This window comes from Ochotona princeps, chromosome 5, assembly GCF_030435755.1.
Source record: "Ochotona princeps isolate mOchPri1 chromosome 5, mOchPri1.hap1, whole genome shotgun sequence".
NCBI lineage: Eukaryota > Metazoa > Chordata > Mammalia > Lagomorpha > Ochotonidae > Ochotona > Ochotona princeps.
Window position 1 is genome coordinate 20,462,139 of NC_080836.1, and position 19,126 is coordinate 20,481,264.

The following is a 19,126-nucleotide window of genomic DNA, read 5'->3' on the forward strand; positions in this document are numbered from 1 at the left end:
GAAAGCAAAGTTTATGTTTTATCCCCGGCACTACATCAGAACATGCTACAAGGTGGTAGCCAAGAGTAAGCCACAGAAGCAGTATTTGTGGGGATTCTATGTTGTATATTCTGTTCTTTCTGTTGGGATGACCACAGCTGTTTAAAGTATTCAAAACAAATAAAAGCCCAAGGTAAGTGAAGGGCGTAACAGTAGATAGGATAATGGTTCATATACTATACTGCTAAAGCATTTCACACATGATACAGAATGTTGGAAGATTCTCTAAGGGACACTGAAACCTCACATACCTTTCAAAGCTTCATTGATGTAGGTTTTGTAGTAAAACAGCCTGTCAATATCCTCCAGTCTTGAATTTGCCAACCCTGCCCCATTTTCAGTGATATAAATGGGGATGTCACCATACTCTTCCTTGATCCAATTCAGCAGTCTACGCATTCCAAAGGCCGCAGCTCTGCTCATGGCTGTGGTAGGCCATGAGGTATCTTCCTCTTCGCTCAACTCCTGATCGGTTTGGTAGGAGGGTGGGTTGAGTGCAGGTGTGCTGTGCTGTACAATTCTGGAGGAGTAGGTATTGAGGCAGAAGACGTCAGCTGTACCCCTGATGTAGTTCTTCTCTTCCTCAGTGAAGCTTGGCAGGCGAGACGTGGCTAAGTGCTGGAGTTCACTCCTGTTCCCTACTTTCCACTTCATGGCATCAGGATAGTCTCCAGTTTTAAAAATAGGGTGCGCATACCAGCCCAGGGTGAACTGCATCTTGCGGTCAGTAGCTTCCACATCTCTTGGGACATCTGGTGACTTGGGCTCTGCCCATTGTCCAACAAGACTCAAAGAGATGACCCCGTTCTGGCTCTGCCTGTATTTCTCATCATACGTGTGATAGACTCTAGCATGAGCTTTGATGAGGGCATGGCTGATCCTGTAAGGTGCCCAGCCTGGATCACTTACCCCTGGGGGAAATTCCCCTGTGCCATAACTCCACCATGCATAGTAGGTGGGCTCATTAAAGGTGATCCAGAACTTGACTCTGTCACCAAAGGTCCGGAAACAAAAGTCTGCATAGCTGTCAAACAACTCAATCAGGGAAGCGTTCTCCCAGCCTCCTATATCCTGCAGGGCCTGGGGCAGGTCCCAGTGAAACAGGGTCACCATGGGGACGATGTTGCTCGCCAGCAAGCCATCAATCAGCCTGTTGTAATAATCAACACCACGACTGTTGATAGAACTGTTTGTCCCAGTTGGGAAAATCCGAGGCCAGGACAGAGAGAAGCGGTAGGTCTGCACCCTCAAAGCTCGAAGCACGTTCAGGTCAGCATCCAGCTGGTTGTAGCTGTCACAGGCAATGTCCCCAGTGGCATTTTCTGCCACGCCGCTCCCTGGTGTGTGAGTAAAGTTATCCCAGATGCTGGGGCCTTTGCCATCAGCATCCCAAGCTCCCTCAATCTGATAGGCTGAAGAGGACACGCCCCAGAGGAAGTCATCCCGGAAAGTGCCATGATAGAAGAAGTCTCTTTCAAACTTGGTTTGGCTGCAGAACTTCTCCCAAACCACTTTTGCCTGGGAGGGTACCTCTGATGGCAGAGAGGAGGCTCTGGTTCTGGGAGGCAGGCGCACTAAACTCAGTGGCAGCGGCTGCTTTACTGCCTTGGTGAGGAAACCATTCTTTTCAATGATGCTTGTGTAAAAGAAGGCTGATTTCCTGGGTGTCCTGGGCTTGCTGGTGTCGCTGAAGTTGACATGGTACAGCCCGAATCTCTGGCTGTAGCCGGCAGGGCCTTCAAAGCCATCAATGAGGGAACGAGCGATGTAAGAACGAACGTCCACTGAGTCCTGCTTGATAGCTGAGAGAGTAAAGTTTCTGTTACTGCTGCTGCTTTTACAGTTTTCCTTTCCATATGAAAGTAGTGGGACGACTTGGCTGAGCCCACATCCAACCCTTTTCCCTCTCAGAACAAGGGAGAAATCTTCAAGCCTCCCGTAGCACATCATTTTACTTCTAGGACCATATATCTGAACCCAAAGGAGCACCCTTGTCATAAGAGAAGTACTAGAGAGAATGTGCTCCTTTCTCATGCCTTGGTTTCATATAGACTACAGAAAACAAAGTCATATGTTTTACATTAAAATGAAATAAAGCTCAAGGAAACATATTCCCCAGGTTCAGTGGACTGAATGGGTTGTTTCTACCTCTAAAAGATGTGTCTAAGTTCTAAGCCAAAATGCTTGTGAACGTAAGCTCACTTGGAAACAGTGACTTCCTTAAGTTACTGAGTGAGTGGTCTTAAGATGAGATCATCCTAGCTTTGCAGGTAAGCCCCAAGCCCAGTTATCAAGTGTCTGCACTAGAGGATAAGGCCATGTGAACCTGTAGGTAGGAGATGGATAGTCAACCCTAAGTGAAAAAACACCTGCAGGGCCATGTGGTAGAGGGACTAGCATTATGGCCGAGTGGTTAAGCTGCTGACTGTGGGTTTAACATTCCATGAGAATGCTCATTCAAACCCTGACTTCTCAACTTCTGATGCACCTCCTTGTTAATATACCAAGGAAATAAACAGAAGACTACCCAAGTTTCTAAGAACTGTCATCCATGTAAGACCTGGATGAAATTGTAGGCTCTGTAACTCTAACTTTCAAGTGAATGAATCAATCTCAAGGAAAAAAAGGACAGTCTTGACCTATCAGAAACTAGAAGGAACATATTCTCTGTACTTTAGTAAGGAGATTGGCCCAACAGGTTGATTTAGGGCATGTAAACTCCAGAAGTGTGTTAGAATCAATTTCTGTTGTTGTAAGTTATCAAAGTCTGGTAATGTGTTTGTTTTTCTAGGATATGAATATATTTGGTTCACCTCACAAAGTGTCTAATGAATCAACCAAGAACCAGAATGAAAGTAATAGACAAGACTGTGGGCTCCAGAAATGGAACCAGGAAATGAATCAGTCTTGATTTTTTCAGATTATGCAATTATAACAAATATGCTGACTGCATAAGATGTAGATAAGGCTGCTCACTCATTCAATAAATAAGTTACTAAGCACCTACTTTATCCCAGTGCCATGCAAGGTTCTGCAAATACAAAGATGAATGAAGCATCACAGCTTAATGAGTAGAGTGAAGAACTGAGCCAGAAACAGAAAGGCCTCTGGACCCCTCCTGGTATTGCTGGGTGTGTCACTCAAACTTTGAGTACCTACTTTTATGTTGTTCGATGAGGATAACATCTGTTCCCATCTTACTGTTCAGGGCTGTTTTTTTTTTTAAAGATTTATTTTATTTTTATTACAAAGTCAGATATACTGAGAGGAGGAGAGAGAGAGAGGAAGTGGAGCTGCCGGGACCAGAACCAGCGGCCATATGGGATCAAGGCGAGGACCTTAGCCACTAGGCCACGCTGCCGAGCCCTGTTCAGGGCTGTTTTGAAAATTGCTTGAGATAATGTCTTCAGGAAATTCCCAGGTTAAGAAGACAATAGGATTGTAACTGATACTGAGAGGAGAGCAGGTGGAGTATGAAGAGTCTGTTTGAGTTCAGGAACAGAGACAGGTGAGTCACCATCCCTTACTAGTATTTTCTCTGAATGTAAAGGTGGCCCTAAAGCACCAATACTGCCTTTTAGACAGCTGGATGCCACTCACAAGGACTGAGACGTGAGAACCCACCACTGTAGTTAGCAGATAAAAGTTGCCGTCTGGGATGCCAGCATCCTACACGAGTGCTGGTTTGACACCAGGTGGCTCCACTTCCCATCCCTCTCACTGATAAGGTGCCTGTTAAAGGTGGTCCAAGCCTTTGGGCTCCTACATGCATATGGGAGACCTGGAGAAGGTTTGGAGTCTTGGCTTCAGCCTGGTCATCACTTGCCATTGAAGTCATTTGAGGAGTATTTCAGAGGATGGAAGACTCTCTGTCTTCCTTTTCTGTAACTCTCCCTTTCAAAAAAAATAACTCTTTAAAAAGAAAAAGGCTTAACTGTGAGATGAATCCTGTTTGTCATTCTTTTTCACTAGCAATAACATGTACAGGAACAATATACTGGGTAATAATGGGACTGCAGGTATGGATCAATTGGATCAAAATAAAGGATAAGGGTATAAACTTTATATCTTGTCAAGGGAAATAGAAATAAGTGTGACTAGAGCAATGAAGGATAATTTATTGGGTTGGAATCCCATCCGGAATAACCTCATGTAGTGTATCAGTCTATATTTCAGCTCTGTGTTCTACAGACTGAGTTCCCTACGTAAAGGATGATGTGTGAATATTGGAGAACCCCTGCACAATGCATACAACATAATTGACACTCAATAAACATTTGCTATAGAGTGAACTGGAAAGTTGGATGGCTAGAACTCAATGGAAACTAATAGGAGGCATTCTAAGGTAGAACATTGCTGAATTAAACACCAGAGTCCTTGAGAAATAGAATTTAGAGGCTAAGTTAGGGATTCCCCAGGTCTACTGTTAATATTGCCTTTGTGTCTTCATTTCTCACTAAATAAGTCTCTGAAGACTTGCACAAATACCATCCACCCTCCAGGCAGCACCAGCAGGTGCACGGTTCTTACCCTTGAGCACCTCATTGATGTACTGGCTGAAGTAGTCTACTCTCAAGGAATCATTGAGGAGATTTTCACTCTCCCCTACTGGCATACCATTCCCAGCCAGGTAGATTGGAACTTTTCCCATTGTGTATTCCAGCGATACAAACTGCAACAGTCTCCTCATGCCCCAGGGCACCACACGAATCCAAGGAGATGAGGTCTGAGGCCATGCAGGGTCCATGTGCTGGGAGAAGCCTCCGATGGTATCATAGCTGGGCATGCAGGTGTCTTCGTGGGCCTTGCTGATGAGGCGGGAGGTGTAATGAGACAGACCCAGAAAATCAGCAGAGCCTTTCAAGAGCTGCTTCTCTGCGTCAGTGAACTCAGGGAGCTGTGCCACAGGACTGTGGCAGCGCTCACTAATTTGTTGGATCTGAGCCCTCATGGCGGCTGGGTAGTCTCCGTCCACAAAGATGGGGTGTGCAAACCAGCCCAGCATGAAGTGCAAGAAGCGCTCAGAGGCTGCCAGGTCCTCAGCACTCTCTGGGGACAGGGGTTCTGCCCAGTCTGAGTTCAGCACAATGCCCACCTGCCCCTGCTGTTGTGGGCGACAGTGGCTGTTGTAGTGGTGCCAAGTCCTGGCATGGGCCTTGAGGACCAAGTGAGCCACCTTGTGTGGAAGAAAGGAGGAAAAACAGTGCTCAGTATCAACAGCAAGGATAGCAACAGGACTAAGAAGCTAATAATAAGCTGACAACAATGTTATCAAATTCATACCAATGTCAACAGTATCAACAAGCCAGTAAAGATAACAACAAAGTCAGAATCAACAGCATCAACACTAATATTAACATCAAGTCATCAATAACTCAATGAGATAAACTTGTCAGTTTTAATAACAATATAGACAAGACCTGTGCTAACAATGTTAATGAATCAGTGGGTCCATATCACTGTCAACAACATCAATAAGTCAATAGCAATGTCAGCAATGTCAATAACTCAACACTATTGGCAATAATTGCAGGAATCCAACACCAACATCCACAAAATCAACAGATCATGAAATCCAAGATGATGGATTAGGGTAAGGACACAAATCAGGCAGGGAAGTGTAGTAGGGGAGAGGCAAAGAGGGAGCAATCTTGGGTGACAGGTGTGGACAGGCTGGTGACAGAGAAACTGTCGGAGAGTCAAGGACCTTGGGAAGCAGCAGAAACAGCTGAGCAGTGTAGAGGTGGCTGGATTTCCCACCAATGACTGGCACTTTCCTGGGAGACATGTGGGAAGGGGAAGCCATTGGAGAGGTGGGAGGTGATTCAAATCAGAATCACTGGTTCATCTGATCCTTTGAACATGAGCTGAGACAGAGCAGCAATGTCCCTGTGGGTAGGCATGGAAGAAGAGTGGAGTGTGTATTCCAACCCCACCTTAATGCTAAAGGCGTCATTTTGGGAAGATCCTCTATGGGGACTGCAAAGCCACCTGGAGAAACAATGATCTGGTATATGCAAGCTAGGAGGGAGAATGCACAGCCAGCAATCCAAACAACTTCTGCAAAATCTGATACCATAAAGGCATTTCGTTGATCCCACCAAGAAAATACCACTGGCATAATACCTTGCAGATTTTGTCCAAATATCAGTCTGAGTTACTTACTGACAGCTTCTCGCAGGTTCCAGCAAGCAAATACATCCATGCTCCTTACTCAACTACTCTGGATTGGAGAATGAACAGGGAACTGGGCACTTATTGGGAACAGGAAAAACTGCCCAAAGACATGTGAATGTCACAGCTTAAAATCTGCTGAAGGAGAAAACACGCTCATCCGCATTACAGTGGCCAAGAGCAAGAGAAAAGTCATAAGACTCGGGCGTGAGGAAAACAACGTGATATCCCCAAAGGAACATAAAATTATTTCAATCTTCAAATTGGAAGTTGAAGACATCGAAGGACTGTTAGATAAAGGATTAAAAAAATCGTAACAAAGCTTTTTCATAACAATGAAAAGCAGATTCAGGAATTAAGAAACTCCTTATAAGTAATTAAGGATTCTTTCTCACAGGAGATTGAAATTTTTAAACAAAATCAACCTGAATTATTAGAAATGAAGAATTAGGGGCTGGTGCAATGGTATAGCAAGCTAATCTTCCACCTTCTAGTGTTAGCATCCCATGTGCCAGTTCATGTCCCAGATACTCTACTTTCAGTCCAGCTTTCTGCTTATGGTCTGTGAAAACAGCACAGGATGGCCCAAAGCCTTGTGAATTTGCACCCATATGGGAGACCTGGAAAAACTCTTGGCTCCCAGCTTCAGATATAAGATCAGCTCCAGTCATTGCAAAAATTTGGGGAGTGAACCTGTGGAGGGAAAAATCTCCTCTTTGCCTCTCCTTCTCTGTAAAATATACCATTCAAATAAAAATATTTTAAAAAAGAAATGAAGGGCCTGGTGTGGTACCTAGTAGCTAAAGCCCTTGCCTTGAATGAACCAGGATCCCATATGTATGCCCGTTCATATCCTGGCTGCTCTGCTTCCCATCCACCTCCCTGCCTGTGGCCTGGGGAAGTAGCGGAGGACAGCTCCAAGCCTTGGGATGCTGCACCCGCGTGGTAGACCTGGAAGAGCTCCTAGCTCCTGGCTTTAGATCGGCACAGCACTGGCTGTTGCAGCCACTTGGGGAGGGGGTGCGACCTTGGACCTGGGGATGAAACTTCCAGCAGCCTGCTGGCTGCTGGTGGGTGCCAGGTCTGGGTGTCTCCAAGCTCGGATCCCTGATTCCAGCCACCACATGCACGTGGTGAGCTGTCCCTGGGCGGCCAGGGCGCCATTGATACCAGGCTCTGCCTGCTGGCTGCCTGGCCTGGACCTCTGGGGTTTTGGTTCTTTGAATCACTGCTTATGTAGCTCCTATTTGAACCCACTGTGCTTCTGGGATGTGAATCAATCCTCAAGATTCCCAACAACAAAGTAACTTCTCCTTCGAAGAAATTGTAATCACTGAACAATGCTGACCACTGAACAACAGTCCATGCAAAACCTAAGGCTCGGGGCTTGTCTAGCAGGATCTTATCGTATTACCTGACATGATGGTGGATCAGGACATGGGTCACATTAGGCAGGGCCATGACATTAACCAGCATGCCAGAGAACCATATCCAGGGGTAGATTCTGTGGGGGATGTGTGGGCCAAACCCTGTGGAAATTCTAGCCCTACTGGTTAGTTCAAGAGATGGGGTGGTGATGGAATAATCTAGGTGTGACCAAGGAGCCCACCATCAATCACATGTTAAGGAACCCACAATAGTCTGGACTGGTCAAGGCAGCAGCACCCGAATGTGCATCCTAAATAGAGTGTGGGGTGGGCCGGGCTGCAATGTTCACCAGCTCATACAAGGCCAAATGGAAGGCCGGACTATGCCAGGCACTGGCCTAAAACTCAACGGTATGTATGAGAACTGGGTCTGGGAGTGGATCAAGTGAAGGAACTTGGGAAACTCTCCTGGCGAGTTATAGCTCCCACTGGTGAACATGTGGTCCAGACCTGGGGGTTAGACAAGCTGGGCAAAGTAGCTCCAATGGCTGGCCAATGTGTGAATTGGTAGTGGAATGGGATGTACCGGGCAGGACTGAGCAAACCTTAGCCCATAAGTAAAATTAGAAACCAGGATGGAGCACAGGTCATGCCGAGCTAGGCTCTTGCACCTACTGGTCTACGTGAGTCAAGGACACTAAGCCACAGTGTCTAAGGCAGGGGTCAGGACAGGTGAGGGGCTGTGCTAAGCTGAGTCAGAGCAACCACTGGCAGGCTCGTGATCTACGGGAAGAGGCCCAGCTGGGGAGCTAAGGGTACACCCTAACTGGGTTGAGGTTCCCACCAAGCGGCACGTGGGCTGGAATGGGGGCTGCATTCTGATCATGATATGGTTGTAGTCTCCCTTGGCACAAGTGTGGACTGGGACTGGACGCACCAAGCCGGGCCAGACTCAAACACTGTCTGGTGTTCTGGAGGACCAGGATAGATGTGGGACTGACTAGGCTAGGTCTCAACCCCTACTGAGCCGTGTTTGAGCTGTATGTGGGTATGGACAAGCCGTGACTGGGCTGAAACATCCAACGGTAAGAACCAGATTGGGTTGAAGGCCAGTCAGAAAAAGCCACTGTTCCTGCTAGGACAGGAGGTGAACTGAGTAGGGCTGGCTCATGGACCCCCTCGTATGCGCAAAGTCTGGTATTGGGAGAGGTTCTGACGGAGGAGCCTGGGAAACTCGTCTGGCAGGACACAGACCCTGCAGGTAAGCACAAGAAGCATGATAGGAACAGCCCAGAACAGGTCACGGAAAGTTTCCCACTGGCACACATTCGGCATGGGTCGGTGGCAGACCAGGCTGAATCAGTTCAAATCATCCACTGGTGAATTCAAGCACCAGAACAGAGTGTGGGTTGAGCCAGGTTTGGTCGTGACACAAATCAGTGCACATTACGGAATGTCAAGGTGAGGTTACCTGTACCGGATGTGACCACAGTGCCCAACAGCACACGTGAGACCCAGGAAGGGAGGGGGTGGAGCCGGCAGGGGGAATAAGAGGGTGGGGGGGTTCCCTTGCTGGACAGAACGTGAGCTAGGATGGGGGCAGACCAGACCAGGCAGGGCTATAATACCTGTGGGCCACATGTGGACTAGATCAGGGAAAAGCCAGGCTGGACTGATTGATCCTACTGGTGCAAACAAAAATTAGAGTGAGTGAGGGTTGTTTGGGCTTAGCTGCAGCATCAGCTGGCAGAAGCTGGCACTGGGGGCTAATTCCGTCAAGTTAAACTGCAGAACCACTTGGAGAGTGAATAATCCAGGAGTGGGAATGGCCTGAGAGGGAAATAGTGGGCTGCTCCCTCTTGGGTTACCACTCCCACGGGAGGGCATGAAAACCAGGACAGGGGCAGGGGTGGCTAGACAGAGAGGCACCCAAAAACATCCATCAGGGCTGGATAGCTGAGTTGGTTAGATGGAACTAGGTTTTAATACCCATTGACATGTGTGAGAGCCGAATGGGATGTGGGACAAACTGGGCTAGTCTGCTACACATACTGGCAAACGAGGGGGGGGGGGCTTGTGGGAGTTATTGTGGGTTGCTCCGACTAGGCTGCAGCTCCCACTGGTTTATGTGAGGGCCGAGTGTGTGCTGGGCAGAACCAGGCTGGACTGCAACATCCATTTGTTCCAGTGGAAGACAGGGCTAGAAACAGAACCAACCCAGCAAATGCAACCACCAGCTGATTGGGGCAATGAACTGAACCGGGCCCCGTACTTGCTAGTACATATAAGAATCTGGTCTGCGAACACCTCAAAGTTTCTTTCGGGATACCCCCCAATCAAACTGCCAGACTCAGAAGCCTAACCATGAAAAGACAGAGGACAGAACAACCACCTCAGCTATATGTTGGCAGTGAAAAACTGGGCAAACGGAGACTCTATGAAAAACTATGTCAATCAGTGGATTCTTCAATGACCTCATCGTGCTTGGAGTGGAGAGACTGGCAGCAATTCATAACTGTTGAACTATCAAAACCACTTGAGCAAGACCCTTGGAGCATGCCCCACCTGGGGTGGGTGGGAGACTAGGTGGGGCTTCTCCCTTAAAATCCCCCTTTACCTCAGATATATGAAGGAAACAATATGGAAATAATAGTCTTACCCATTTTCCTGTAGCCCTTGAACCTTGTACCCTAATTAACTATGTAGATTGTCAAAATATAATAAAAAATGGAAAAAAGAAAGCAACCAAAAATAAACAAATAAATACATCTTAAAAAAAAAAGCAAGACAAGTGGAGAACATTTCAATAAAGACAGACAGTAGACATGGAAACACATGCACACACCCTGAGCCAAACAAGAAAATCGGCTAAAATAATAGGCAAAGTGGCCACCTTTCAATAATACCCTGCATGCAAATGGCCTAAACTCTCCAGTCAAAAGACATAGAATAGTGGACTGGATAAAATAAAAATCCACCTAACTGCCTCTGTTGTGTCTTTTTCTGGTTTAGGAATAAAGGTGCTGCCAGCCTCATAGAAGGATTGGTCCTATAAACCAATACCCCTGATAAATGTAGCTGCAAAAATCCTCACCAAGATACTAGCCAATCTAATCTAATAACACATCAGAAAGATCGTTCACCCAGACCAGGTGCGATTTATTCCTGGTATGCAGAGATGCTTCAACACACACAAATCTATAAATGTGATGCACAACAAACAAGCAAAAACCCCACATGATTAACTCAATAGATGCAGAGAAAGCATTTTACAAAATTCAACAGCCCTTCTAAAGAATGGGGTCTTATCAATGATGTGTATGTGTACACAATATTCTGTAACTGACACCCAACACCATAAACAGTGTATCTGTATAATATGATTTTTAATTTTTAATTTTTTCTACCACAAACACCATTTCAATAAATATTTTACAATTAAAACAAAACCTTAGCAAATTAGACGTAGAAGGATCATTCTTTAACACAATCAAGGTAATACATGAAAAACCCAACTGCAGCATCATTTTGAACAGAGAAAAACTGAAACCAGAAAAGGAGGCCCATTCTTACCACTGTTATTCAACATATTATTGGAAGTACTAGCCAAGCCATGAGTCAAGAAGAAGAAATTAAAGGAATACATATTGAAAAGGGGGAAGTCAAATTACTCCTGTTTGCATATGACATGATTCTCTATAGAGAAGAACCAAAAGACTCAACTAAGAGACTCCTGGTACTCTTTAATGAGTTTGGCAAGATCACAGGATATAAAATCGATGTACATGAATCAATAGCCTTGGTATACACAAACAACTCTATGGTTGAGAAAAAGCTTGTAAGATCAGTCCCATTCACAACAGCAGCCAAAAAACTCAACTACAAAACATAAAAGAAAGAAATAGAAGAAAACATCAAATCACGGAAAAACCTGCCATGTTCCTGGATTGGCAGAATAACCATCGTCAAAAAATCCATTTTGTTTATAGATTAAATGCACTTTCAATTAAAATTCCAATGACATTCTTCTCAGGGCTAGAAAAAATGATGCCAAAATGTTATATGGCAGTGCAAGAAACCCCGTGAATAGCTAAAGCAATCAAACAGTAATATCAAAGCTAGAGGTTCACAATACCAGATTTCAAGATGTACTGCAAGGCTGTGGTAATCAAAATAGTGTAATTTTGGCACAAAATCAGACCTGAAGCTCAGTGGAACAGAACAGAAATCCCAGAAGTGAACCCACACATCTATAACTAACTTATTTTTGACAACTGAATCAAAATCAACCGAGGGAGAAAAAAATAGCTTCTAACAAATGGTGCTGGAAAAACTGGCTATATACATGCAGAAGTAAACAAACAAGCAAGCAAGACTTCTACCTTTCAACTATTCAAAATTCAACTCTAAATGGATCAATAATCTAAATGTATGACCTAACACTATCAAATTACCAGAGGAAAACATCAGGAACACCATAAATCATAGGTTTAGATGAAGACTTCTTAGAGATGACCTCCAAAGCAGAGGCAATTAAAGCAAAATTAAACAAATGGAACTATATCAAGCTACGAAGCCATTATACTCCAAGAAAAACAGTTAAAGTGAAGAGACAACCAACGGAATTGGAGAAAATATTCACAATTACACAACAGCTAGAGGACTAATATCCAGGATTTACAAAGAATTCTAGAAACTTAACAATAGCAAGACAAGTGACCAGTTAAGAAATGAGTAAACATCAGGACAGATATTTTTCAAACAATGAAAATCAAAGGGGTAACAGACATATTAAAAAATTTAGGTTCTCAGGTCCGGTGGCGTGGCCTAGAGGCTAAAAGTCCTCGCCTTGAATGCTCTGTGATCCCATATGGGCGCCGGTTCTAGTCCCGGTGGTTCCACTTCCCATCCAGCTCCCTGCTTGTGGCCTGGGAAGCAGTTGAGGATGGCCCAATGCATTGGGACACTGCACCCGCGTGGGAGACCCAGAAGAGGTTGCTGGTTCCCGGCTTCGGATGGGCGCACATCGGCCCATTGCGGCTCACTTGGGGAGTGAGTCATCAGATGGAAGATCTTCCTCTCTGTCTCTCCTCCTGTCTGTATATCTGCCTTTCTAATAAAATAAATAAATCTTTAAAAAAAAATTAGGTTCTCTAGCAACTGGGGAAATGCAAATAAAAACCATAATGAGATCCCACCTAACTCCAGTAAGAATGTTCTACACACAAAAATTAATAGGCAATAATTGCTGGTGAGGATGTAGGGAAAAGGTACTCTCATCCACTGTTGAAGGGAATACAAATTAGTGCAATCACTACTGAAGTCAGCTTGGAAATTCTTCAGATAACTGAAGATAGATCTGCCATACGACCCAGCATTCCCACTCCTGGGAATATATCCATACAAAATAAGATATGCATACAATAGCAGTGCCTGCAACCCAATGCTCATAGAGGCACAATTCACAGACATGGAAACAACCTAGATGCCCATCAACAGATGAATGGATAAAGAAAATGTGTTTCATTTACTCGATGGAATATTTTTCAGTCATAAAAAGAAACAAATCTTACTATTTGCAATACAATGGATCCAGCTGGAAACCACTATTCTTAGTGAAATAAATCAGTCCCAAAAGTATCATGCTGTCTCTGATATGCAACAACCAACACACAGCATACATACACACAAAAAATATAAACTCCATCAGGGAGATAGTAAACCAGAAACAGATGCATACAGCATGCAACTTCACTTCAAAATAACAAAATTCCATTATTTTTAATTATACTTCTACATTACATTATTTCCTACCTTTTCCTACACTTGTACTGTCAAGGAACATTTATATATAAGGAGTGAAGCCTATAAGAGTTGAATGACTATGTCATTTTAACAACCTGAGGACAAATCAGCAGGGGATTATGGGGAGAGAGGGGGAGGGAGGGGCAAGGAGGATGATTGCCTAACCATGCAAATCTGCACGGGGGAAATAATCGTATTAAAAAACAAAAAGTCAACAATATCAACAAACAACTGCATCAACAGTCACATTAACAATCACTGTATGTGTGCATTTCAAATAAAATCACCAAGAAAAAAGATTTTAAAAATGAATGGAAGCTTTAACTTATAGGCTAACTTTTTGGCATTTCACTGAATCATTTTTTCATGGTGTTCCAGCTCACTCTCAATATGGAGATTGAGTTGCTCTCTATTTTTATTACTTGTATAAGCATCATTTCCTCTAAGAGGTTATAACATGTGAAGTGCATAGCTAAGTTCCCATTAACACCTACCGTAAGATTCGAATTTCAGGACAGAAGCCCAAATGTGACAGGGGAATGGCCTGGACATGTCTATAAAGTGACCAACAACTTGTGGTTCTTTCCCTCCCTCTGACTGCTTTAAAAACAAGTTAAGACTTGTGGATGGGAAGGGGAAACAGATAACCGACTTTCTTCCAGCCATATACCCCCTCTCCTTGCATGAGTGGAACAGCAGAGATGGAAATACCTGAAATGAAGCAAGTCCTGGGTCCGAGATGCCCGGTGCGTGCTGGCCGGTGCCATAGCCTGCATAGCTCATCACCCACGGCTCGTGGAAGGTCACCCACAGCTTCACACGGTCTCCAAAGGCAGAGAAGCAGAAGGCGGCATAGTCCACAAAGGCATCCACCACACTCTCATTCTGCCACCCACCCTGATCCTGCAGGGCCTGAGGCAGGTCCCAGTGGAACAGCGTGGCCATGGGCTCGATGTGGGAGTCCAGCAGGCTGTCGATCAGCTTGTTGTAGTAGGCGACACCTCGGGGGCTGGGGCTGCTCCCGCGCCCACTGGGGAAGATCCGCGACCAGGAGATGGAGAACTTGTACACCTGAGCCCGGAGGCCACGCAGCAGGGCCACGTCAGAGGCCCACTTGTAGTAGCTGTCACTGGCCACCTCCGCTGTGGCCCTGTCCTTGGCAGCCTGCTTGAGCCCAAATCCATCCCAGACACTGGGCCCTCTTCCACCCTCAGCCCAGCCTCCTTCCACATTAAAGGCTCCTGTGGAGACGCCCCAGAGGAAGCCTTGGGGGAAAGCATCCTGCAGGAACTCATCCCTTTCTGCCCTGGGCTGCTTAGCAAACATTTCCCACACTCTCTGGTAGGCTGAGCCTGGGGGTGAGGGGCCAGCAGATCTCTTCTGGTGCTGATGCTGCTCAGTCTGAAGGGCCAGGCTGTCAGTCAGAGAGCAAGACATGCTGTGGACAGAAGGGACATAAAGCAACATAGTGATGAATGATCTTGTGAGTGACAAATATCCCTACACTGATGGACAGTGGCAATGTGATTAAGAAAGATTGCAGAAACACTGCTTGAAGAAAATATCCAAAAGTCATAGTGATTAGTAAATGGAAAATTAGTATTATTACCCCCTTTTTTGTCACTACCCTTGCATGAGTAAAACGGTAACAGTGCTTACTGTTCTATATATCAGATTACCCTTCAATACTATCTTCAGTTCTGGTTCTATTTTTATTTTTTTTTAAGATTTATTTTGTATTACAAAGTCAGATGTACAGAGAGGAGGAGAGACAGAGGGGAACATATTCTGTCTGATGTTTTACTCCCCAAGTGAGCCGCAACGGCCGGCGCTATGCTGATCTGAAGCCGGGGACCAGGAACCTCTTCCGGGTCTCCCACGCAGGTGCAGGGTCCCAAATCCTTGGGCCGTCCTCGACTGCTTTCCCAGGTCACAAGCAGGGAGCTGGATGGGAAGTGGAGCTGCCGGGATTAGAACCGGTGCCCATATGGGATCACAGAGCGTTCAAGGCGAGGACTTTAGCTACTAGGCCACGCCGCCAGGCTATTCCTTATTTTTTAATAATGTGTTTCATTTATAAAATGTAGCTACAAATGATTTCATAAGCATGGGTTTGCAGCAGCAATTACTCCCCAGATGGGATGTCTAAATCTCACATTGGAGTGCCTGGTTTGAGAGAGCTCCACTCTCCAATGTCCTGTTAGTGTGCAGGCTGGGAGGCCACAGAGATGGCTCTCAAGTTTGGGTCTCTGCCTCCCTTGTAAGCATTCTACAGAGTTCCTGCATACTGGCTTTGGCCTGTCTCAGTCCTATTTGAGACCGTTTGGGGAGTGGTCTAAATCTCTTCAAAGGGATGAGATTCCTGCCTTTTTTTTTTTCTGTTTTTAAAAATTTTTGACCTACCTATTTTTATTTTTTTAAAAGATCCATTTATTTATTTGAAATTCACAGTGACAGAAACAGGAAGAAAGTGAGGAGAGAGTAAGTAGGAAGGAAGGAAGAAGGAAATAAAATACAAGGAAAAAGAGAAGAAACAAAACAAAGGAAAGGGAAGAAAAAAAATCTTCCACCTACTTGTTAACTCCCATTTTCAGCAGCCCAGGAATGGGCCTGGCCAAATCCAGCAGCCAGGACTTTCTTTCTGGTGTACCGTGTAAATGCAGAGCCCCAAGTACTCGGGTCATCTTCTACAGCTTTTCCCAGGCCATTAGTAGCAGCCTGGATCAGCACTGGAACATCAGGACATGAACTGTTGAGGTCTCAACTCAAGAGATGGTGACATCACATGTGGCGGCTTTATTTACTGACAGGACACTTGCCCATCTGGTTTTTAAAAAAAGCATTTAAGTGCCCGGCGCGATACCCATATGGGTACTGTTTCTAATCCCAGCAGCTCCACTTCCCATCCAGCTCCCTGCTTGTGGCCTGGGAAAGCAGTTGAGGACGGCCCAAAGCCTTGGCACCCTGCACCATGTGGGAGACCTGGGAAGAAGTGTCTGGCTCCTGGTTTAGGATTGGCTCAGCTCCAGTCATTGCGATCACTTGGGGAGTGAATCAGTGGGTGGAAGATCTTCCTCTCTGTCTCTCCTCCTCTCTGTATATCTGCCTTTTTTTTTTTTTAAGATTTATTCATTTTTTTATTACAAAGTCAGATATACAGAGAGGAGGAGAGACAGAGAGGAAGATCTTCCATCCGATGATTCACTCCCCAAGTGAGCCGCAATGGGCCGATGCGCGCCGATCCGAAGCCGGGAACCTGGAACCTCTTCCAGGTCTCCCACGCGGGTGCAGGGTCCCAATGCATTGGGCTGTCCTCAACTGCTTCCCAGGCCACAAGCAGGGAGCTGGATGGAAAGTGGAGCTTCTGGGATTAGAACCGGCGCCCATATGGGATCCCGGGGTGTTCAAGGCGAGGACTTTAGCCGCTAGGCCACGCCGCCGGGCCCTATATCTGCCTTTCTGATAAAAATAAATCGTTAAAAAAAATAAAAAATAAAGTATTTTAAAGCATAATGACTTCATCTCATTGAGCTTTGATTTTGTGCTGTCCACACTGATAAAAATATATGTGTATTATTTAATGTCCATGGTAATTTATGAGATATTATAAATATCATATTTTGGAGAAAACAGATCTCGAGGAACAAGTAACTTTTGGCTTTAGTAGAAAAGCAGCTATTTTATCAGCTGGTGGAGAAATGTTACAACACTGGACATCTGGTACAGTGCTACTGGTTTGTGTGCCACCTAAATACCAGCCTGAGCTATAAACTCCTTTCTTTTTGTGCTTTGTGGAAATACTGACAGGATCTAAAAGTCATCCCTCTACAACTACTGTGATAGAGGACTTGGCAAGATAAAAAAAAAAAACCAGTAAGAATGCAGCCTGGATTCCTGATAATTGTAGGTAAACTCTTCTTACCCTCAAGCTTGAACTTGATAGAGCCAAGAGCTTTCATTCACTATATCATGCGTTAGATATGATCAGGTTTATGTACAAATGAATATATGTTTCTATCTACATATTAAAATAATGCACCACACAAAAGTACTGTCCTTATATGCAAGCCAGTCTGGTATTTTGTTTTATTCTAGTCTGTGTCTCTCCAGGTAAAATTTCCTTCCTTCCTTTCTTCCTTTTGTAGGGGGGAGGGATGGAGAAATTTTGGTTGCTTCTAAATTAATTTCACAATCAATCATTCATGTTCTGTGGCAGTTATTTATTGAAGTGCTGGTTATTGAGGGCATTTGAGGAGTGAGTCGGAGGGTAGATCTCTTTGTCTTTCTTTTTTTTTTTTATTTTAAATTCATTAATTACATTGTATTATGTGACACAGTTGTCTTTCAAATAAAATGGAAATATTTTAAAAGTCCTGTTCTGCAGAACTGCCTCGCTGTAAATGACACCCAGTAGAGGGCAGCCTTGAGCAAAAGTTGGCAGAAGTGGGTATGTTGGCCAGGAAGAGGCAACAGGCATGTGGAAAAGGAGGCTGGGCACCAGAATGGACCATGGAACCCACAGAGGGAGTTACATGCACAGCAGGTCTCCTGGAGTGTGGAAAGATTGTCCCAAGAGAGACAGGGACAATACGGAAAGGTCTCCCTTCTAAGGAGAGAGGTAATGTGAGGCAGCCTTTCAAACCTTTCTGGCTGCTCAGCACCACTACCCACATCTGCTTGGACAATGGCAAGGGGAGAAGACTGTCTATGGTGTGGCTCATCCAAAATATTCTCACCACCCTGGAGTCCAGCCTGGACAGCGTGTGCTGCCCTGGTGCTCAGCTCCAGCTGTGTGTAACCTCAATCTGACCTAATCCTCTGGATTCTATCCTTCTGGCTTGGATGAGTTTCTTTCCCAAGGACAAAGCCCAGCACCCTGAGCTGGCTCTGTGAGGGTCAGGGATCAGCTTCACCTGGCAGTGTCCTGTTCTGCTTGCACTCCCCGCACAGAATCTTAGGCCCAGCAGTTGCCCTGGGTGTGTGTGCCAACTAAGTACCAGCTTCTGTGACTGGGACAGAGTTGAGAGAACTGAAGGAGACAACAGTTGACTACCCCCGGAGGAGGGGCGGAGGAGGTTGTGGTATTGGTGTTTATTTATGACGGGGTGCACGATAAAGAGCTGTACTTGAGGGGTGGAAACTCAGTGGCCTTCCGCATGTGCCCTGCACCGTGAAGACAGGACCATGTGAAGTTCACATGCGGAACACATGTCTGTGGTGTGAAGTTCTGGGGAACCATGTCTCTTTTTTCTTGCCCAGTAAACATTTTAGAATCTGTGTGCTTGAGATTGCTACAACATTTGGAAAACCTCAAATATACTCTTTTTAAAAGTGTAACATTTACAAACCTTGGGACTCTACTCATTCAGGAAGGAATTATTTGCAACTCACTACTGATTAAAAATCTGTTCCAAGGACACTGTGAGACAGCCTTCTCACAGAAGCACAGACCTTGGCCTGCCACTGCCTGTGTCGGCAACTGGCAGCTCCTATGGGTGCTGTTTGTAAGCCAGCTGCTTCACTTCTCATCCTGCTCCCTGCTTACAACCTGGGAAAAGTGCCAGAAGGTGGTTTGGCTAAAATGCTTGGTGCCATGTCATTCAACTGGGAGACCTGGATTAAGCTGGCTTTGACCTGACTCAGCCCTGACTGTTGAGTGCATCTGCAGATGGAAAGCCTTTCTGTAAATAAATGAACACATAAATAAAAGTATAACTTCTGTGGGGGGTGGCCTGATCTAG

At 45.3% G+C, this 19,126-nt stretch overlaps 1 protein-coding gene across 1 annotated transcript in view; it reads right to left on the minus strand.

The window, feature by feature from the left end:
- Window positions 1–19,126, minus strand: part of LOC101519618 (lactase/phlorizin hydrolase-like) — a 60,858-nt gene that overhangs the window by 22,498 nt on the left and 19,234 nt on the right. The window contains exons 6-8 of the mRNA XM_058664197.1: window positions 14,097–14,823; window positions 4,570–5,215; window positions 291–1,841 (exon numbers count right to left, since the gene is read on the minus strand). Coding sequence (XP_058520180.1) covers window positions 291–1,841; window positions 4,570–5,215; window positions 14,097–14,823 — 2,924 coding nt within the window. The remainder of the gene's footprint in view (window positions 1–290; window positions 1,842–4,569; window positions 5,216–14,096; window positions 14,824–19,126) is intronic.